This window comes from Siphateles boraxobius, unplaced genomic scaffold, assembly GCF_051911475.1.
Source record: "Siphateles boraxobius isolate OS27281-9 unplaced genomic scaffold, OSU_SipBor_1 5, whole genome shotgun sequence".
NCBI classification, from domain to species: Eukaryota; Metazoa; Chordata; class Actinopteri; order Cypriniformes; family Leuciscidae; genus Siphateles; species Siphateles boraxobius.
Window position 1 is genome coordinate 23,079,996 of NW_027509141.1, and position 23,546 is coordinate 23,103,541.

General features: G+C 37.9%; 1 protein-coding gene across 1 annotated transcript in view; it reads right to left on the reverse strand.

Annotated features, from left to right (window-relative positions):
* The window catches only part of atp2b4 (ATPase plasma membrane Ca2+ transporting 4), a 161,289-nt gene that overhangs the window by 40,216 nt on the left and 97,527 nt on the right, over nucleotides 1-23,546 (reverse strand). Inside the window, 8 exon segments of the mRNA XM_077203334.1 lie at nucleotides 5-219; nucleotides 1,025-1,082; nucleotides 1,084-1,196; nucleotides 6,912-6,947; nucleotides 8,884-9,003; nucleotides 13,649-13,774; nucleotides 16,149-16,406; nucleotides 20,393-20,590. Of these exon segments, the coding sequence (XP_077059449.1) occupies nucleotides 5-219; nucleotides 1,025-1,082; nucleotides 1,084-1,196; nucleotides 6,912-6,947; nucleotides 8,884-9,003; nucleotides 13,649-13,774; nucleotides 16,149-16,406; nucleotides 20,393-20,590 (1,124 nt within the window).

A 23,546-nucleotide genomic window follows, 5' to 3' on the forward strand; every position in this document is an offset into this window, starting at 1 on the left:
TCACCTTGACAGAATAAGCCAGGGAGATAGTGACCGCAAGAGGGAGCCCCTCGGGCACGGCCACCACCAGCACAGTCACACCAATAATGAAAAACTTCACAAAATATTGTATGTAGATGGGAGTACACTCTGCTGTCCACTCACGACCCTGGACGCCAAATGTATCAATTACAAAGTACAGGATAAGGATAATGACGGTCAGCGCAGACATGATGAGACCTGCCGGAGGAGAGGGAGTTTCAATACAATACAGTAAAGGGGAATGCAGAGCTTTTTAACTTTTGTTCATAGCGGCAACAGCTGTGGTCTGATGTGCTCTATATAAATGTTATTTTATTGGGTAACTGTAAGAAGTAGGATAATTAGGTGGAACACAGCCCAAAGGGACAGGCCTGTTTCCATATTGGGTGACACCGTTTCTTTAAGCAGCAAGTAAAACAAACCTTGGGAAGCAAATTAACTAATTTATCCAAAGGACATCTGAAGGAATGTGTGCTTTGCACAAGCAAACACATGGCTAATAAGTATAAATATTGTGCAAAATTTTGGAAAGTTATATTGATTTCTTTGTGTAAAGATGTTAATTAATTAATTAAATAAATAAATAAATAAATAAGAACAAGAGTGCACCTTTAAACTAAAACCATTTTTTAAAGTTTTTTTTATACTTCTGTTCATAATTGGGGTTGGCCGATGTAGGTTGGAAATTTTTTTAAATAAATAAACAAGGGTGAGTGTTATTTTTATCAGAGGAGGCACAATTTCAACCAAATAGCCATTACTGCCAAGTAAATTAAAAATGTCAATCGATGTCAAATGTCAATGACAAACTTACCAACAAAACAGTTTTTGTTATTGAAATTTAAATTAGAGATAAAATATCAGTTTTTACTTTCTTGAAGGATCCCAAAAAGTCTCAGACATTTTTTTATTAATTTTATATTGTATATAACTGTCAACTTGTGTAACAGACCAATGAGATAATCAGGCACCCTTGACTCTCAGTTATGTGTGGCTTCCTGACCTGCTTTTCCAATCTGAACCGCTAGCCTGGTCAGCTTGCCCTGAAGGACTGACTTTTCTGACGTTGACCTTCTTTTTCTCCTTTTCTTCCTTTTCCTCCTTCTCCTCTGACTCTGCACCTTCCTCGCTCTTCAGAGGTTGGATCTCCAAAGCAATGCCATCCTGGGTCTTAGCTGTGGAGGTTGATTTCAGGAGTGGTTATGGGAACAAGGGAGGAACATGCCAAAAAGGATGGAGATGAGAGGTGGGGAATAGGGAAAAGGGGAGGAGAGAATGGGCAATTCAGTAACAGCTAGAGGGCAATTCATACAGTGGGTTCCTAGAGAATTATACAGAAGAATCATATCAGAAGCACTTATTTATTGTTAGTTGACTTTGCTCGAGTGAATCTAGGCTGGTGAGGAGAAAACTATAAATCCATGGAGCCATTCCCCGGCAGGTTAAGGTGCACACAGTAAATCTAAGTTGGATTCAAGCAGCACACAAGACATTTTGATAATAACGGACCCTACGTGGTAAATAGCCAATGAGATTCTCAGTACTGTTATGAAATATAAATACAAATCATTACATTGTTATGAGCTGTGTAAACCTGTGTGTAATCTTCAAGTTCAAACCATAATTTACATTTTTTAAATAAATTATCTTAAACTGGAAAATAAAATCTCTTTTTTGGATTGGGGGATTGTTTTTATTTGGCTGAAATTAAATTAGTCTTTTATTTCTCTTATGGTTTGTATTAATGTGCCATCATGGCTACTCTGGTAGTCGTATCTGATGACGTTCAATTCACTTTTAAAGCAACTTATTGAACTTGTGCAATATTGTAATACCAAATAAATGTATATTAACTAAACCAAACTGGAAAATGCGTAAAAAGTCATTTCAGTAAAGGGAATAATACATTTACAGAAAGAAATATAAAGAAAAAAAGCTTTAACATTTCTTTTTACATCAGTAACCTTGATAGTTTTAATTTAATTACACAACTGGAAAGGATAAAATGGCATATTATATTGCCCAATTATATTACCCACTAAAATAGAAACTTAATGGAGTTGAAGATCAAATTCAGCCACTTTGCCATGGTTAGGCACTGATCCCTCAGCCCCAATTCCCATTAAGTATTTTTAAAAAATACAGAGAGGTCAAGTGATTTTCTATTTGCCATTGGCCTATGTATCATCTCAAACATGGTGTGCAACAGGCTGTAATTCTGTAATAGTGGAGCTCTGAGGTTGAGTTTGAGAAACAGTCCAAAAGCCTACCTGACCACCAGTCACAACAAACAACTGACCAGAACTGACAGAGCTGACTAGAACGACCACACATGAATCAGGGATTGATGGACGGACTGACTGTCTGACAACACAAACAGTGGCACGCACGACGAACAGGAGAGTGATTTACAAACAACTTAAACAGAAAAACAGTCCAAACAGCCAGAGATACAACCACCACAAGAAACAAGGACCAAGAGGAAGACGATAAAGATCAGAAAGATTTTGGTTTATTTTTACGCTCCCAAAAGAGTGCAGTAAAGAGAAAGAGGGTAAAGGTGAAAGAAAAAGTCAAATTTTGACCAAGACAAGAGTGTACAAGACAGCATGAAGTCCTGAGCCACACCCTAGAAAGAAGCAACAGTGAGAAAAACAAAGAGCTAAAGTAAAGAAACAGACAAAAAACAACAATCCACAGCCTGTCCATTTTGTAAGGGTGCAACTCCCACATAAGCCACGCCCCTAAGCATTACATTAACAACCATTATGAAAGCTAGGATTAAATATTGCACAGACAAATGTGCATCTCTACAAAAGCTCTTGGCTGCATTTGAATTAATTATAAAGCAATGTAAGACCCTGTCCGTAACCCATTATACTAACCCACAACATATTTCCAAGTGAAACAGGATGTTCAAAAATAAAGCCAGGGCAGAGTGGGCACACTCTGAAACACAGTACAAATGTTCACAGATGACCCGGACGAGCACACAAAGATAGTTTGCTTCTGAAAAGGAGAGACATCTAAATGTCATAAGTAGAAAACGAGATCTACAAGAAAAAAAAAAACTTTAAGACAATAAACTCAAAGTTTTATCAAACTATTATCTGAGCAAAAGAGCGGGACACTTCATATGCAGATTTAAAACAGACAATGAAACGGTATGTTAAACAGCACACTACCATTCGTGTTTTCATATCACTATAAAGTAATTCATTTGTTGACTAGAGTAGCCTACCTGAAGTAGTTAAAACAATGTGACAAACGCAAGTCCGACCCAAATGTTTAATTTCACTATTATTAACATCTATTTGCATTAGTTTATATCCATTTGTTCGCTTTTATGTATTCTTTACACAGCGAAGTTGCATATTTAAAGCTAGTGACATGAGCAAGCAAACTATATCGTCATGCAATCGACATATAAACAAATCAAATGCATTCAATTTCAGTACTTTTTTATCATCACTGTAATGCATATTTTGTTATTACTATAATCAAGTGTAAATAAATTGGAAGAGTATACATACTATATATATATATATATATATATATATATATATATATATATATATATATATAGTGCTGTCAAACGATTAAAATATTTAATCGCGATTAATCGCATTAATGCCATAGTTAACTCGCGATTAATCGCACATTTTTATATATTCTAAATGTCCCTTGATTTCTATTTGTCTCATTATTTTTTCTAATTTTAATGCTCTTATCAACATGGAAAAGTGGATCAGCAGTAAGTTTGTTCTTAGCTGTGGTATCCATGTGTTTCTGTCTGAAGTCATCCATTGTAGTGCTTAGATCGGGCCCAAAAAATCAAGCCCGACCCGAGCCCGTGCGCATTGTCCGAGCCCGGCCCGGCCCGACACATAAACTGTAATTATGAGCCCAAGCCCGATTTAAACCCGTCCATTTTTTTAATACGTGGGTGGGTCGTTATAACTGACGTTCTCAACTACTTTCTATGTTACTTTCTCCCGCCCGCAACATTTTTGTCCCGCTCCCGCCCGCAAATAGACTCTTTTTTTGTAGGCTACCTCCAAATACTTTCGCCTACGTGTCGCCACCATACACATCAGCATAAATGCTCCTGATAAATTATTTGTTATTAAAGCATTAACACACAAACCACTGTTATAACATAAAAGCAAGCAGGCTACTGTACTGAGTGCATGGTTTGGCATGACTGAATGCGAGCAAAGTGCGCTCCCTTAATAATTCCTAAAAAGCTGACATCAGTTCATCGCAATCTCACACATCTGTTATTATCAATCAAGCTTACTGCACAATGCATCTTCCATAATAAATACACTTTGTTTGTTATAATTTGAGGATTTGCCAGCATACAGAATTCAGCACTGAACAAAAAGTCTGCTTTGAGCGGTGAGGGGAGACTATTTTAAATGCTTCTGATTGGCCATTGCGTTCAAGCAATCAACACATATGTCTGTGATTGGCTACATCCCTCAACGCTGCAAACATGTTATAAAAAGAAACCCTGGCCTGTAAATCGTTTCTATTTTGTTTTAGTTGTTCTTGTTGCTTTTCTGCAACATATGAATAAAAATGTATTAGTTTTTATGTTTTATTCATAGATATTTCTAGTTTGCGGGAGTCCCGCGAATCGTTTTATGCTCCCGTATCCGCACACAGAGTGAGTGCATTACCACTTGAGCCCGCCCTCGCACTCGGCCATCAAATCCAGTCCCGCGCCGCACTCTATTGCGTTGAGAGTGCACGTCTCTAGATCGGCGTATCGCGCTCGCGCCATCCACTCAAAACGTAACGTTAGCCTACTACTCTTTGGCCGGCGCGCAAGCCCAAACAAGTACGTGCGGCGTGCCTGTTGTTTTGTTTCCGGTCAAGCTATCCGGTGTGATGTTGTAGTTTTTCTAACGTTACTAGTTGTTGCAACAGCATGTGAAAAAAATACAAGTTTGCTAGGCCAAAAAGAGCGTTAATCTCGCAATAAAAAAATTGACGCCGTTAAAATGTGTTTGCGTTAACGCCGTTAATAACGCGTTTAATGCACAGCACTAATATATATATATATATATATATATATATATATGCGTCTAATTTCAATGCTATTGCCTTTGTGTACATATTTAAAGATAGCCATCTTTAAGCATGACTGTTTGGATTTATATGAAATGGTAAAACTTTACAATAAGATTTAATTTGTAATTAGCTAAGGTTAATAAAAAGTATTCTTCCTTAATTTCAACATTTACTATTGTAAAGTTGTTTCTCTTAACAGTAGTTAATGCACTATCAACTAACATGAATGATCAAGGTATAATTATAGAGGTGTATCGATACACACCACGTATCGATACTGAATTTAAAATACTATTGAGAAAAAAATGAGTTTTTTATTATTTTTATTATTACTTTAACATTAAAATGTTATTATTATTATTATTATTATTATTATTATAAGGACCCACAAATATTCCCACATTGCAGTATTAAACATTATATATAGCAGTTTAATGTAGTAATGTAACTGAAACTCTGTAAACGTTTTTTTTTTCTTCTCACGCAGTACTCACGCAGATGCTCACTATGTCCCATCTCTCCCGCTATTGATGTACTATACACATGAGAATAAACCATCTGAAATGCTCTGAATAATTATAGTACTAAAACTAAATGTGATATGCTGATTTAAATGATGTTTGCGCTTTCACTTTGAAGAGTGAAGTTCCAGCGCTTATGCTCTTCAGATGACAGTTCTAATCGCAAGAAAGAGTGTTAAAATGACTAATACCAAACTGTAAATGTTTAGTTCATCCAAAAATCTATTCTGCATTTAAACACTTATGTTGTTTTCGCATTGTTTACAGTATGTGCGTCATTGTTAATCTGTTCAGAAGACATGGATTAAGATTAGACCTCTCGATTTATTATTTTTACAATGCCTTTATGATTTTTTTTTTTTTGGATCTTTAAAGTTTTAGAAGAATGGACTTTAAATAGAGAATCAAAAATCTCTAAAGTTTCATCAAAAATATCTTCATTTGTGTTTGGAAGTTGAAAAATAGGGTGAGGACTTGACAGAAATAAAAAAAAAAATATGGGTGGGTTATACCTTATAAATACAGTAAGAGTCTTGGATAAAACTAACTCTGTATCTCGAATCATTTTGTTTACATCAACAATAAATGAAACCTCGTTATATCACAATATAAAAATGCCACATTACACCCCTACATAATTAATAGAAATTTTTTATATTCAAAAAGTACAGTATATTTTCATGGTTAAGTACTGTTTTTCCAATTTTTGTAACAAAGTTCAGCACTGTTTTTTTTTTTTTCATTCAGTATCCATTTTAAAAACTAACCAATTAATCGGTTATCGGCCAGCGTGGGCCAACCTAGTTATCACTATCGGTCGACCTCTACACATCATGCAAAACTTTTATAAATAATTAGTTTGCTTGCCTAAAAAAAAAAGGAACTACACTATTAGTCTCTTATGCTCACCAATGATGCACTGTTTTGCTCAAAAATACAGTAAAAAAAAGTAATATTGTGAAATATTATTACAAATTAAAATAACTATTTTAAACTACTATGAAACAATATTAAACTAATCTTTGATAACCGTGATTTAAATCGACTGACAAACAATGAACTTGCAAAGTCTTCTGGCTGCTTAGTGCCGTTTCCAGCAGGTGAGAGTTGCACCCTTTAACAGTAAAGCGAGGCGAGAAGCTCCCCCGGGCTCAGCAGGAAGGGGTAAGCAACAGCGTGAAAGACAGAGAGAGAAAGTGAGCAAGTGAGTGAGTGGGACTGACACGAGACTCCGAGACTTGCTGCTGAATGGGGAGGGGGGGAGAAGGGAGAGGGAGTGGGTAAGGTTACCTTTGTTGCGATTTTCGGGGGGTCCTTGTTTTTTACCTGTTTAAAACGAGAGAGAGAGGGCGGAGGGCTGATATAACATGGCTCAAAGTAAATAAACCAAAGACAGAAAAAGAAAAGAAAGAAACACAACAACAAAAAGAATAAAAAAACTAGATAAGTAACACTCCATTACATGAGTATATGTGGGATTGGATGTTTCATCTATAGAAAAAGACAAGGACTGGAGGGTCTGTATGCAGGGTACACTGACGGCTCGGTCATTGTTTTTGACTGTGGCACACAACTGACACAACCTCATTACGATTAGGGATTTTATAAATTTACTAGTTTTATTCGCTTGCTTCACACAATATGGCAATGCCAACAGGCTTTGGCTGAAACCAAAAAGCAGTGCTCTCAATTTTTATTGGCAAACAAATTCGACACAAAGATTTTCTTGGAGCCTGAGGGAAAAGGGAAAATTTAATTACTACAGAAATCTGACTGTATATAACTGTCATTATAACAAAAATACAGGAATCTAAATATTGAAAGTTTTAGAGCTGCACTTTTAACTTATGAGGCAATGAAGGGTAAACCATTTAGATCAGTCTGACTGTTGAATTAAGTGGCGACCCAACTATCAGGAACATGTGAGAGACTGAGAGCTGACAGCAAGTGTTGTCAGGTTTTGACATACCCTGGAGGACCAGGAGAGTCAGTGCATGCAGAAGGGACATAGTGCATGCTAAATTAGAGGCTAAAATAACATGACAAGAATGAGTTTCTTTGACCATTCAATTATCATGATCATCTCATATATATATATGTATATATATATAAGTTTATGTAGGGCTGGGCGATATGGCCAAAAAAAATGTACGATTAAATTTTTCATATCAATTTTGATAATTATCGTGATAAACAAATCTTTATAAGTTTAAAGGCAGATTTTTGCTCCTAAGGGAAAGTTAGCTGAAAGGCCGTTACCTGTGATTTGAAAAAAAAATAGTGTGATTAAGCTAGCCTATAGCATTTGTGCATTTATACTAAATAGGCTAGCTTTAGGCTATGGGCTGCTATAGGCTAGCTTAAATCACAAAAAATTCTGTATTTATATTCCATTACTTCTTTAATACATTTACATGTCTACATTCATAAAATTCTAAATTGATAGCCCCACATTTCTGCCACAATACCATGGTGCAGTTAAATTTACTACTACTGTAAATCCATGGTAAATGATGGAGATTTGTAGATTGAAAAGTCTTCTGACGGAATCTTTGCGCACTGTGTTTCTCCTGTTTGTCAACGCCGTTTCATCTGGCTTTAAACTAGTTTAAAATCACCAATTGCTGAATTCAAGTGTTTACTTCTCACTGGATCTCACAGCACGGTTTAGGCTGATCCGCTAGTAAACGCATCTACTTTAGTAAGCATGCCAGCGCTGCAGTTTGAACTTTGATCCGAGCGGATAAATGGTCCATGTGCCGCGGTTCAAATGAGTAGTGCTGTTTCGATGCATTTGTGGCGCATAAACATTAATTAAACTCTTGTTGTCGTTTTATCAAGGAAAATTATATTGCGATAATTATAATTAACATTATCGCCCAGCCCTAGTGTTATTTGTGATTTTTAAAAAAAAATACATTTACCCAATTAGAAATAACTATCTCAAATTTAGCTTGAGCTAACAGGAATTTTTTTTTTTTTTTAAAGAGTTAGTAAAATGGAAATTAACTCAAGGGATATCGTACGTCTCCATCGACATGCTGTGATTATTCCCCAAATAAATGTTGTATATTACCCATGGCAGAGGGTTTCAGGCCAGCAGACATTTTTGGGGGAGGGAGACAGTTCAGCAAATCATGTAAATGGATCTTACCTCTGGCAGGCTGATTGTAGGTAACCTCCCAACTAGAGAGGTAGACTGGTTTACTCAAAGAAAGAGGGTAGTTATCCAAATGAGCCTGAAAGTATGTTAGATTCTCACCTTTCTTCACCTTCTTCTCCTCATCCTCACTGCCCAAGAGGGTGAAAATGATTCCAGTTTGAGAATTCAGGCCCACAGCAGTGACCACCATTCGGCCAGATCCCTCCATCACATGAGTTCCTGAACGAAATCAGAAGGAAAGGCCGTCACGACACTGGTCGATACCAGTCAAAAGTCATTTCCTTTATTTAAAGTTACATTTTAACAAACATTAACTAAATATCATATTTATTAATAAAGTAAGAATTTCTATTAACAACCTTTGAGTATTTCTCAATTAAATGTTTTTTTTTTCTCTCGAACTAGTCAATAATAAAGCCAATTAAACTTAGCCATTTAACTAATATTAGATTAACATTAAGGCCGTATGCAATCTACAGTAGGTGGACAACCAGAATGCCTATTACCGCCCCACCGCGACAAAAATAAACCAGTCGCATTTCAAAGTCGTTCCTGAAATGACCACCAAGTGGCGCAAAGGGACATTTAGCGAAAGCAAATCGTAATTATGTAAAAAGAGCATACATTTTAAAATAGAATATAGTAAACTTTTAGAGCAGAACATTTTATGAATCAAAAGTTAAAATAGGCCTATCTCGCAGTCAGTGAAAATAAATTGGATTCAATCTATGACGCTAAACTATTGAGGAATGAGAAGATTGAAGAGCGCTTCTCTCACGTGTGCGTGCACTGACTGCTGAAGAACCGAACTTCTGGGCATTTCTCAGTGAGAAAACTTGTGGTCGAGTGGTAGAACTTAGGTTTCAATCATTTTGATGACACTGTTTCAAATCCCGAATAAACATGGTATTTATAAAATTACCATGCATTTCCATTTTACACTAAGGAACAAATCTCATCCAACAGATTGACTGAATTTACGTCTTCAAAAGCAGTTCTGTTTAAAAAAATTAAAAAAATTCATGGGGTTCCATGCAGAAATAATTTTTTAAAAAACACAACTAAGCAAGGTGCGATTTGCCGGTGGGGGATTTCCCCCCTGCAGAGTAATCAATGATATAGCCTAAATAGACCATATCAAATATATATATATATGCACGCACACGCACGTTTAAACAACAAACAATAAAATCTGAACCAGCGCTTCTGCTCCTGTATTGAGAGATAACATGCAGTGCGTTTCAGTTATGATCCTGGTTCCAGTGGCCTTAATACATTGATTCACAGCTTTTTAAAATGTCACAAAGTGTTTTGAGGTGGTTTTGAATGAAATATTGAAGTTTATAATTAGGTATTTTGACACACCACGCCGAGTGCGTATTCTAAAATCTGGTTTATTCTGGCATTGAATTAGTGTTCGGCAAACGCGGCGGTGCGTTCACTTGAATTTATTTTCCTCATAACAGCTAAAATAAAATCATCTTTTAAAACTGTAAAAGGTCTACTTTTTTCATGTAAAGTAGGCCTACACTCACAATAGGCTAACGACAAAACGTTTTCTCGCTCATGTGAGCGAACACACACTGTAGTAACAAACGTTTGGGCATATTTCAGCAAGTTAAGACATGGCCGAGTGGTAGAACTTACGGTTCGAACATTAAGATGACACGGGTTCAACACCCGATCAAACATGGATTACTGTAGTTACATTTTATATTTTGGTTATTAATGCAGAGAGATTTGTCTAGTTCTAAAACTCTGTTACACCATTTAGTTTTTTGCTTATATTTATCAAATAAAATTACCATGCATTTCCATCTTATACTAAGGAACATAGTATCCAACAGAACGACTTTACATCTGTATAATACCAATCGTAATTTCAAAAGCAGTTCTGTAAAAAAAAAAAAGAAAAAAAATTGATAATATATATATATATATATATATATATATATATATATAGCCTTTGATTCCCTATAGTCTTTAGAGTTTTTAAGGCTTTAAGTAAAGTGCGATTTGCCAGGGGGAACAGGGATTTCCTTCTGGTCTTAACATCCCTGCTTCTGCTGAATTATTTTAATCCCCACACCCTTCCCTTCACAGTAATCAATGCTATAGGCTACTTCACCAATAGACCATAAATATATAAAATCAAGATAACCTATGCAACAGGCACGTTTAACGTCAAACAATAAAACCAAAACCAGCGTTTCATTTGTTCATTAGTTCCAGTGGCCTTAATGCATGCACGGCTTTTGAAAATGTCACAAAGCGTTTTGAGATTATTTTGAATGAAATGTTGAAGTTTAGAATTAAGTGTTTTGGCACACCACGCCGAGTGGCCTGGCATGTTGAGTTAGTGTTCGACAAACACGGCGGTGCGTTCATTTGGATTTATTTTTCTCATAACAGCTAAAATAACTTAATAGGCTACTCCGTGATTTTTTGGTCATAGATAAGAGTAGAGTAGCCTACATCGTTCAAAACTGTAAACTTTCATACAAATTAGGCTAACGACAAAAGTTTATCTGTCGTCTCTGTCTCCAGGAACTGCGTGTCACAAATATGAACCGAAAGCCACTTGCCCCAGCTCAGTCAAGATAAGAAATCGGCTATGTCTAAAGCCTTTATATGTCTAAATATTTAGGTTAATGTTCCTCTTTCATATGGAGAGTATCGGATAGCCAGCCTGATGAGCATAGGCAAAATTATTTTAAGGATAAATCTCTCGATGTGTCCAAATGTAGGCCCTATATCATATTAAATTATAAATATTGTAGTTTATTTATTGTAGCATATTTAAAAAAAAATTCACACAAAATTTTAATTTAAATTTCAACTGGTTTTGTAGAGTTTTAGAATGTTTGAGCAGTGTGTATGATTGTCAACAATCTGGCATTATCTAAACATGAACTGTTGACGACGCGTTCATGCCAAGAAAGAATGGGAGTGATCAGCAGATACAGAGCTCTTTAATTCGCGATCAACCTCATTTTATTGTAAGGTGAATTCACAAGGCATGCTGTGTCTCTGAAGCAACAAAGGCTAAATAATTGGTTACTGTATTTTGTTCGCGATTTGTATGGATGACACGCAGCGACATATACATATTATCAGCTGTATGATGTGTTTTTACCCTGAAATGTTTAATTTCGAGAAAGACCCGGCACGCGCAGCAAGGGAGACTAAATAAACTTGCTAAAAAGAGATCCAGCGCGAGAGAGAGAGGCAAAGAAAAACGCATGTTTTATAATTTGTTGCTTTGGACTCTTTTATTTTTGTACTGTTTAAATTGTTTAATTTCGCTGCAATTTCTTTGGCAATACAAATTTAAAATGTCGCAAGAATAAGATTCGGTGTTTCTTATTTTGCATCGCAAAGGAAATAAACTCTAAACTCGATGCAGCTGTTTTATATTTTAAAAAACTGTCCCGAAACTTTATTTAAACCTTGAAATGTTAAGCAGTTAAGCATCAAGAACGGTAAAACATTAACGCTGTCGGCCAACATTGTTTAACAGCAAGTATGCTATAATGAGATTCGATCTCATGTCGCTTGAAGTTTCGAGAGCCACATGTTGTTGCGTTGACCACAGATCTACCGTCTGAATGCTGTTTAGCCTCATTGATGTAGCCTATGTTTCTATTGCAATGCTTTTAAGTTCATTATTTAAGTTTCATTATTTATTTAATTTAATTTCAGTATTGTGAATATGAATTATTTTAACTACATTTCAATTGAATTCATCTGCTACCAGCTTTCAATCGCTCTGAATGAGCCGTGGCACGGCGGCAGATTACGCAATAGAGAGAATAAACGGACACGTCAAAGTCTGTGATTGTAGCGCCTCTTAGCGGTAAAAGGCAGCAAATACACCCCAAATTTTACCGCCGCGGCAGAATGGCTAGGTTGTCCACCTACTGTAAATCCTAAAATAAATTAAGACGTATTGTCATTTTAACCAGGTTTTATCATAAAAAAGTGGTAAAATATCACAGCTGGAGTCTTAAATCTTTCTAATGTTAAAAAGTTTGTCAGGATCAAATAAGAATGTAATGGCGATAGCGTTCAGTTAATGTCAAACAACAATAATCTGGGGCTGTCAGTGATCTTTGCAGATTAAGAGGTTAATAAAAAAAAAAAAAAAATATTTGCCAGTAGCATGGTATAGCCTAGTGGCTACAACTCAAGGTAGGTATACACCAAGGTATACACCCATGGTGTGCTGTAGTGTTGATCCTATCCTGTTGATCATGATCCTAACCTTTATTTCCATACCAAAATCTTAGTTGGCCAGACAGGTTTTTTTTTTTTTGTTCATTAAAATATTGGTGTCCAAGACACTGTGAGCCCAGAGACTGTAGTATACACCATGAAAGATTGTATTCTCACTTAAAACAGAGTAAAGGCTTGCACCCAGAAACAGAATTATCTGAAGGTCGATGCGTCACAACTTCATAAGCAGACTGTGTGCTTGAGCAAAGCACTTAACACCAAGGCTGCTTCAGGAGGATTTTTTCTGTAGTGTACTGTACGTCGATTTGGATAAAAGCATATGCTAAATGACTGCTTACCTTCTGAATTACAATACTTCAAATAAGAGCAAAGCTGCTAAGTGGTTTCTAGAAAAAGTAGAGCATACATGCCTAGCCCATTAATGTGGGGTCTAAAATTAACAATTTAAAAATTACACTATCAGAATTACAATCTGACAGTATGAAAAAATATTAATAATATTACATTTTCATAAATTAATTTTATTACATAAAATTACAATGTCCATGTTTAATCCAAGGTTGTGTTTTTTTTGGCACCCTACAACAGAAGCTAACATTTTAAAGAGGATGTGGAAACTCCATCTCACCGGAAAGGAGCATGGGGTCTTTCTCCAGAGATTTGCGGACATGATCGGCCTCCCCAGTCAGAGAGCTTTCATCAATCTTCAGGTCATTACCCTGGATCAAGATACCATCAGCTGGAAGAAGGTCACCTGATGGAAGAGAACATGGGGTGGTGAAAGACTATGGGATGACAGAGAAATACAGACAAAGACCCATTCAGCAAATTCAGATCTCTCCTGTGGCTCTTGGACACCCCACGCGTCGCCCACATAGCAGGCACCACAAGCAGCAGCACAGTGACTCATGCAAGCCGGTAAGCATGAGTCATGAGCCATGCTTTGTGTCTCAGAGAAGACTGGCAGTCACATATGATCTATCACAACCGCTGGTGAATTCAATGAGGAACTGGCTTCTGAGGTTTAATAAAAAAAAGCCAAAGGGTTCTGGAGGGAAAATGAACAGAGACGTTCCGTCGTGACAACGAATGGGGTTTCGCTTGGAAAGCCTATCAAGTTCGAGTATACAAAACGAGCCAATGGCAAGGAAATGCCATGGGTCTGTGGAATTTGCATGGCGCAACTCCGCCCCACCTCGTGGGTATAAAAGGAGGACGCCGGCAACATACAGATATGTTTCTTCGCTGAGGAGGCAAGACTGAACTTAGGCGATCCCCATGGTAAAGTGGAAGTGGCAGGAAGACGACGCTATGGTTGCGGTTGATGTACGCTACTGTGGCGGTTTTGTCTGATCGGACTAGTACGTGTTGACCCTTGAGCAGTGCAAGAAAGCGGTGCAGAGCAAGGCGTACTGCCAGAAACTCGAGGCAATTGACATGCCAAAGGCACTGGGGTCCTGTCCAGGGGCCCGCGGCAGCATGTCCTTTGCACATGGCACCCCAGGAATAAGGGCTGCCTCGACGACCTTCGTGAAGATGTGAGGAGACAGGGCTGGTATGCCTACCCCTTGAAAGCAAACCGCAGTAACGGTCTGTGTCGAGGGAGAATGGAGACAAGGAAGTAGGCGTCCTTCAGGTCGATCGCTGCAAACCAATCCTGCAGCCGCACACACTTGATGATGCGTTTGGCCATGAGCATCATGAACGGCAGCCTGTGAAGGAAGCGGTTCAAGAGGCGCAGGTACAGGATTGGCCGTAACCCACCGGATTTCTTCGGGACAATGAAGTAGGGGCTGTAGAACCCGGACCTCATTTCGGCTGGAGGGACAGTCTCAATCGCACCCTTCGCCAGTAGGGAAGCAACCTCTGCTCTTATGATAGGGGCATTGCCACTGACCATAGTGGAGCAGACTCCCCTGAAGCGGGGAGGAGACCGTGCGAACTCAATCAATAGCCGAGCCTGATTGTTCGTGCGACCCAGCGGGACAGGTTGAAAAGCTCTAGCCAGGCTCCCAAGAACTGTGCCAGCGGGGTCATGCGAACCACAGACGCCCCCTCGTTGGTGCAGCGAAGCGGAATGACCAGCCCGGTGTGGGGGCACGGTCATAAACAGCACCCTGACAGAGGAGGCCAGGGAAGGACCAGCGTTCCAAGGGGGCCTGCTCTGCTAGGGGTCTGGCGACAGAGGGGGACTAGAGTGGCAAGGCCCGTGGGCAGCGCACACTGATCACACACAGTCACAGTCATCCAAGATCTCCGTGTGCTCAGAGACGGGAGAGTCAGTTCTTTCTGAGAAAAGAGGATTCTCCCCCGACCCTCCACCGGAAGGAGGGCCTGCTACCATCTCCTGGAAAGAACTGAGTCCCATCTCTGAGTAGCCCGTCACAGGAGCACCGCTTAGCCCGGCGATTAGCAGGGGGCGGGGCTGGAGAGGGCTGTGGCGATCCCGCCCATCAGAGTCAGAAATGAGTCTACCGCAACCAGAAGTGCACGGGCGAGGCATCTTTAAAAAGACGTGCCGCGTGCAAGCTCTTTTGTGAGAGGAAAACTCTGCGGATGTTGAAGCGCCCAGGGAGAAACACACTCACTGGCAGACCACTGCACAGATCAGCAGGCAGTGTGCACTCGCTGGAGATCCCCATCACACCAACACTGGAGAGTAGCTGACAGTTGATCAGAGATGGCTTGTGGAGTGAAGAGATGCACTTGGCTCTGAAGTGAAAACATCGCTTCAGAGCCAAAGTTCGGTAGGATCGCCTAAGTTCAGTCTTGCCTCCTCAGCGAAGAAACATATCTGTATGTTGCCGGCGTCCTACTTTTATACCCACGAGGTGGGGCGGACTTGCGCCATGCAAATTCCGCAGACCCATGGCATTTCCTTGCCATTGGCTCATTTTGTATACTCAAAGTTGATAGGCTTTCTAACAGAAACCCCATTTGTTGTCACGACAGAACTCGTAGTGACAACGAAAAGGAAATACACTTTAGAAATGCCACAGCATTCATAAAACCCAAATATGACAGCGATCACTGAGTCCAGTGACGTGTCACATCTAAATCCGTCATATTGTGGAAATAAATAAACATGTTTATACTGTATTTTCTCAACTCTCAGATGGAACCCTCACCATATTTGATTTGTGCGATATCTCCCACGACGATCTCAGCAACAGGGATCTGGATGACCTGACCCTTGCGGATGACTGTAAACTTCTGCTCCAGTTCTATGCGGCTCTGCAGCCCACGGAACTGTTTCTCTTTGCTCCAGTCATTGAAGGCTGTCACCAGCACCACGATTATAACTGAAAACAAGATGGCTGCACCTTCAATCCATCCTGCCTGGGCCTCGCCCTCATCTTCAACACCACCAGCTGCTTGGCCACAGCCTGGAATAAGAGAAAAACAAGTAGAGAAAATCAATACCATAAAACATCCCGTCAAAAATCTGTATGTTACAAATCTAAACTATACATAACCTTTAAATGGGTTCATACAACCTTAGGAGACCATTAAGGGTCCAAGCAATTACAACAGCAGCTGCAAAATTCTGTTTTATCAGAGTCTCTTCTTTGGAAAGTTTCCTCTTGCTAGAAACATGTTTTATCGCAGATTTACACTTCATTGCCCTAATTTCCTCCTGGAGATCTGAAGACTGTCTAAGGTCATCCTTGTGGTTTGAACCATATGGGAAATAGGAAGAGCCTGCAGTCGCAGCCAAATTCAAGTTCTTCAGCATTCATAGCGGTGCTTATGAAGCAAAGTCCCAAATGAGGCCGTTATTAAAACATAAGCCAAAATGTTGAGTCACTATTTAAGTCAGAATCAAAACAAAAAACACTACTTTCTGGACAGTAAAGCAAAGGCAGATGCTCTACAAAACTTTTCCACTTCTTTCAAAAACATTTTTAAAAAAAACGTACGGACTCCAAACTTTTAAACGGTAGTGTATTTGTTCTATTTCTTCATACCGTATTGTTCCGTACATAAGACAATGTTTTCTTTTCCTTTGAAATACATCTGAAAAAACAAGTTTGTCTTATACAGGGTTGCTGCACACTTTTAAAGTCAAATTTAAGGATTTTTAAGACCTGAAAAATAATAATAATAATAATAATAATACCGTACATTATGGGTGTTGCAATATTGACAAAAACATATCTCCATATTTTCAAAGTTTTGTTGATAATAATTAGATGGTACAGGTAAAAAAACATTTTAGGCCTGTTGTTGACCGCAGACTCATGAATATTTGCCACCTTAAATTGATTTCCAGGGGCATTTTCACCTATATATGGACATTCTTTCTAAACTTATTTAGAGGTATGCATCACCTTTTATGTCAAATTCTAACATTCAAATTAAATTCTATTAGAATAACAACAACACAGTACCACTGTTACCAGTCAAGTTAAATCATTTAATCAAAATCCATCTTTGTAGTGCAGATGTGACACAGAAGCGGCATCAGAATTGGCATTAATATATTTTCACTCCATTTACAATTGCATAAATAAAGCTATGATATTGTTTTTTGTTTTTAATCCAATATTTAAACATGAAATGATTTCTAATTTTAACGTTTTAATTAAAGTCACTGGCCAAGTCACTGTCTTAGTTTAATAATTTAATGACCCACTTGCTTCTTCAGGGTACCCCCAAGATCCTCCAACTTAAATTCAAGGCTTTTTAAAACCTTTTCAATACCATTTCAAATGAAATTCAATGCCAACTTTGTACCCATTCCGACAGAAGTATGAGAGGAAAATGTCAAATCTGTATACATTTTAAACCCAAGAAAATTATGTACAAGTAGGCTACTTGAATTAAATGAAACATTTTACTTAAATTATCAGTCATATTTACGCAACAGCGTTGTAGCGCACACCTGTGTATAGGCCAGTTAATTTGGCAGCCATTTTTGATTAAGTCTTATTCTTCATCTTCCGACGAAAATGCTTATTGGACTTAATCACATTTGAGTCATTCTGTTTTTTATAGTTTTAGTTGACAGTTACTTTACTTTTGGTAGTTATTTTATATGTAGCCTTTAGACAAAAAAAATGTCATAATTATTCTCTCTAGGCCAATTCAATTAAGCTTATGAGAAATGATTGACATTGCACTCTTTACTGCACTTGGGCAGTTCTACATATCCCTTTTCCTAAGTTCTGAGGTTCTACAATTTTTAAGAGTGCTGTACCCCCTGGAACACTTAGACTGCAGTCACACCTTTTCCATTAAGTGACAATATTTGCCCCTTTAATAAATTTTTCCATTTCATTTTTTACCTTTAAAAAAATAAATGCTTTAAATAAAACAATGTTCATTGAATATGCAATGTTAAAAAACATTAAAATCGCCAGTAGGTGGCGGTAACTCGCTATCTTTATGAGTGAGTCTTTGAATCATTGATTCATTCACGAATCATTCAAAGCCACATATTTCATTGCAAAATAGAGCAATACGCCTGACAATGCTGTTTTAAATGTAGTACATCACTTGATGTTACCCTTTTTTTCTTTTTTTTTTACTGTTGTATAAAATCAATGTCACATTTGAAATCGTGTGGATATTCGGGAAACATTGCATTCTTGCTTGTATAATATGATCAATATTAAAAACACTGCTGGATATCAGCCTGCATTTTGATCGCAGATTAAGTCGCACAAACAGCGCAAGCGGCTCGTGACAGAACACAGACCGACTGAATGACACTTTCATTTAAGTAGAAAATCTCAAATGAAGATCGGTGATCTCTAGCTTGTCTGTGTTTTCAGATCATCCGCGCTTCTTCAGCAGTGTAGAGAGAGCGCGCACATGGTTGCCAAATACTATTGAAAAGAACGGGTAGAAAATACGTTCTTTTAACAGAAAAGCTCTGATTTGGGGTTTAAATTATTGAATTCCGCGATCCGACACGCGTCCCATTTTCTCACAAATCTCTACGTTAATTTAAGACTTTATTTAAATCATTTAATACTGCTCTTATGAGGACACTCGACAAAACGGACATTTGGCATAATTTGTGTGTGTTATGGTTTGTTCAAGCCCAAAAGAGAACTCGATACTGACGCGCGTCTTTTCTGTGGGTCGCGCGTTTGTGTGTGTGTGTGTAATAGGCAGGACTTATAGCACGGTCTCTTTAGTCTTGTTGCGCTTAAAAGCATTCACATTAATAAGAGCGTGATCATACAACGCTAGTCAACGGGTGACAGAAAAAAACGGATACTGCGTAATTGCGTTAAATATTTTAACGCTTTAAAAAAAAATTGTGGTGTTTTTTCACCACGGTGTCGCGGTGGGCAAGTGATGAAACTGGTGTTGCGACTGAACACCGAGTAACACCGGTAACACCGACTACCGTAGCAAGTCTAACCCGCAACAATAGGTAGTGCCAAATACGCGTAAAATTAGTGTGCCAAGAAATACGGTCTCAGAGTGTAATGTTAGATCGCGAGCGCATGTTTGCGTGCTTCGCTGACGGGACCAAATTTTCCCCATACGTGATTTTATCAAATAAGACGGTACCCAGATTTCAAAACTACAATAAGATTTCACTTCTACGGTTAATGAAATTTTGGTAGTCTGCATGGTTTTCACTCTGTGATGGATAGCCTAATTGTTATATAATTAAGATGGGTTACAGGTTATTTTTATGGTATGCCAAAGAGAGTTTATTTTTAAATATGATTGTTCGTACAATTTACCAGTATTTACCATACTTTCAATACAAAAATGGAAATTTGAAAAATATGCTGGATCAAAATTATTTACAAATAAAAGCATTCTCTATCAAAAAGCCGTTTTCCAAAAGATGCATCTTGAAAAAGGGATGTCGTCTAATAATCAGGGTTGCCTTATATTCGGAACAATATGGCATTCATGTTTAAGTGATAATAGTCAAGCAATCACTTAAGGAACCAGCAGAACATTGTCACTTCTGAAGAAAAGACGACCTCTATGGAAAGAAAATGCATCTGTACCGTATCTGCAAAACAGCATATTAGCATCTGCCACTGAATAAAGAACCAATTTAGCATCCAGAGTTCAAACTTTTAAATACAGCATGAAGAGTGCTCTGCATTTTCCCACCAGCCATTATGAAGTAATGAGTGTGCAAAGCCTACAAAAACATTTCTATAATTCATATTTTCATACATTTAAATATTTTGATTTCTATATTAAATAGTATATAAAATATTAAGTTACATTTTAAGTATGTATTCATTTTATTTTCATTAATGATTTCAGTTTATTTCAGAACAAAAAAAATCAAATCAATAGTTCAGATCTTAGTTGCATAGTGCATGAAAACAACCCAAACAATATTTAAACAGACTTATTAAAAACTCTGTTTAAAGCCATTACTTACTGTCATTGCCTTCCCCTTGTGGGTGGTAGAAGGACAGGCCCAAAGAAATAATGGCTGCCACCTCCAGAATAATGAGGGTGACATCCTGCAGGGCCTCCCATACCAACTGCAGAAAAGTCTTGGGCTTCTTGGGGGGAATGAAATTTTTACCAAATGATGTGTGCCGCTTTTCCAAATCAGCAGGGTTACCAGAGAGGCCTGCAAAACATACAAACACAATTATTATTACAACAGAAGGCATAGTTCTAACTAATTGGATGATACCCGTTACTGCAAATCAATGGAATTAATTTTAATCCAGCAGGTTTATATTTATATGCTAATGAACTATTACTGAACATGGCTCATTGATTTATTAATACAACACATATATCACCAAAATATGGCAAAATTAGCTCTTTGATATCTTGGGCTTTGTATACACTTGAAACAGTCTGTTCAACTTGACATTCAATGTACCACATTAATTGTGCCTCATTTGCTTTTTAGACCACAGTGGTCGCAGACAAATGAGATGTATTGATGAGAAGCCAGTGTCATTTGTTTTTCTGCGTGCATAAGTCAAAACAAACATTAAAAACAAACTCAGAAATGGCAAGGAAAGCAAGCCCAACTAATCGTACACCCTGATTTATTTAATATGGAAACAACTAAGCATGCCTGGCTGGCACCTATGAATTTTAAAACACTCTCCATACCATGTCAACTTTCATCAGTGCTTTGTTGTAAATGGTGTTGGAATAGTTATCACACACGTTCATGGGGTTATTATTTTAACACACGCTCACTAACACACACAATAAAAGCAGTCAGATATTTCTGCGTTTCAGGTGGATTATCATGGATGTGTGTGTCAAGGTTTATAGGAGTAGCGGAACAATTAATCAGTGTTGAGAGCAGGGAGTGCTTGTAGCCGATAAGCCCAGAATATTGAATGAGTTTTAGCCTTTGCTTCAATCAACCAGAAACTAGTGCATAGTGTATGGGAGGGTTTAGGCAAAATAGAATTTTCTTTAAAATGGATTTCTCACAGAAACCATTTTGAAACAAGCTTGTCATTTTTCTCGTTTTATCTGCTATACTTAGCTAAAAATGTGCCCTGCCAGGATGTCCCTCGTTCACAATCAATCCTCATTTACAAATTGCAGACAGATCAGATATGATTGACTTTATGCCAGCAGCAGGACTTTGAAAAGACACTGAATCTTGTCAGTGTTTCTAAATAAATTATTATGCAACAAGAGAAACATCGGAGAGGACGACAGTGTGTGTGCATTCTTCCTTAGAGACGCAGCTGTCAACTGACCAGTCTTGTTGTCAACTGACCAGTCTTGTTGATGATCGACACTGTAGCAAGTCTTCCAGGGGGGATAGAGAACAGAAATCTAGCAACTGGCAACTAGCAACTTACTAATTCATTAAAGAGATAGGTCACCATAAAATTAAATTGTGTCATTTACTCACTCCCTTTTCATGCCTTTCTTTTTTGGTCCATACAATGAAAAGCCATCTGTTGTTTTTGACCCGATTGACTTACATTGTATGTACAAAAAGATTTTAAAAATATCTTCTCTTGTACTCCACAGAAAGAAAGTCCTACAAGTTTGTAATGACATGAGGGTAAGGTTAAATGATGATTTTCCTTTTACAGATTGTCGCTTGTTTCTTACATATTCATTAATTAAATATTTTGACAATTTGATTATTCCTTCAATTACCAGTAAAAGTATCGCAGTCTCAGCTCAGTTAAGCACATTTTACCATGTTTAATACAATTCTTACTCACAATCAGCCAAGAAAATGTGAAAACCTCCTGTAGATTGCACCGGGGCTTACTCATAAGAATCATTGTGACCAAATATTTCTCTAACAGTGGGGTCATGTTTAGTAAATCAAGCAATCCTTCTGTTTGCCCTCTACTCTTAACAAGCTGGAGGTCAGAATTGATTGTCCTGAGATTGCCCCCTCTATTTATTTCTCCCTATCTATTTATTTCTCGTTCCACTCCAGACCGGCCCGTGCGGGATTTGAATATGTGTCGACATTTACAGGATTGGGAATTAGGCAAAAGCATTCTGGGCCTCTCTGTGGAATATCAAGTCGACGTGGCGTTTATTTAATAATTTTGAGGATTCTCTATATTTTGAGTTCTTTATTTAGGTTGGATGTTGTTTTTTACACCGTCAACAAAGATAGTGTATTAGAATCTTAAACCATGTGTATTCTCACAAAACTCCTGACTCACTTCAACAGAATCACTGTCAAACAGAATAGTTTCAATTTGGAAGAGAGCAGTCGGTCATGCAAATCTGGCAAAAAAAAAACAGTCTCGATCAAGTCTAAGGATGGAAAGTTGGAGCACTCAGGCCTCAGAAAACACTGTGTGGAAAAGAATTATGAAAATGTTCATCTTGATGCCTTTAAATAAAAAGTAAAATAATAATAATAATAATAATCAACAGTAATAGCGTGATTATGTAAGGACTGACAGATGGAGGTATCCATTCAAGAGATCATATACAGACACCCAAACATTATTCATGTGTTTATACGCTAAAGGCTAACAAGTGCTGACTGCCTTCAAGACAGCTGCAGTCAAATCTATGGCTGGGAGGCTTGTTGCTGGGGGGCTGGTGTCAAGGTAACTGAAGCAGAGGTTTTGAAAGAGGATGCTGAAGGGAGATGGTTGTGATGGTAATGGAGGAGATCATTAACAGGGCCGCAGAGCTCAGCGGGGCCAGGCTGACAGCCAAGCACAACAGGCTACATTCCAACTCGGAACACAAATTACTTTATGAGGGAAAGATTTGGTTCATAAAACTATACTACCCACCTTGATTTGTGTTATATGGCATTTTAATATGAATACAATAAATTAGGGAAAAGAGAGGTTTGAGTCAATGTGTCATCAGCAAATATTTGCAGTCACAAGATATCTTCACAAACGTCAACATGGTGATGCGTCAAACACTTACGGCAAACACAGAAAAAGAGGGGGGAAAGGCAAAGGAAGGGCAGGAACATCACAAACCATTTTAAGTACTGGTCCAGCCTGTATTTTGGGATTCAATCCTTCTATTTTCAGATGTACAGATTGTACCAAGTGATTACCAACACAATTGTAACATATTTGTCATAATTATTTCAAGATAAA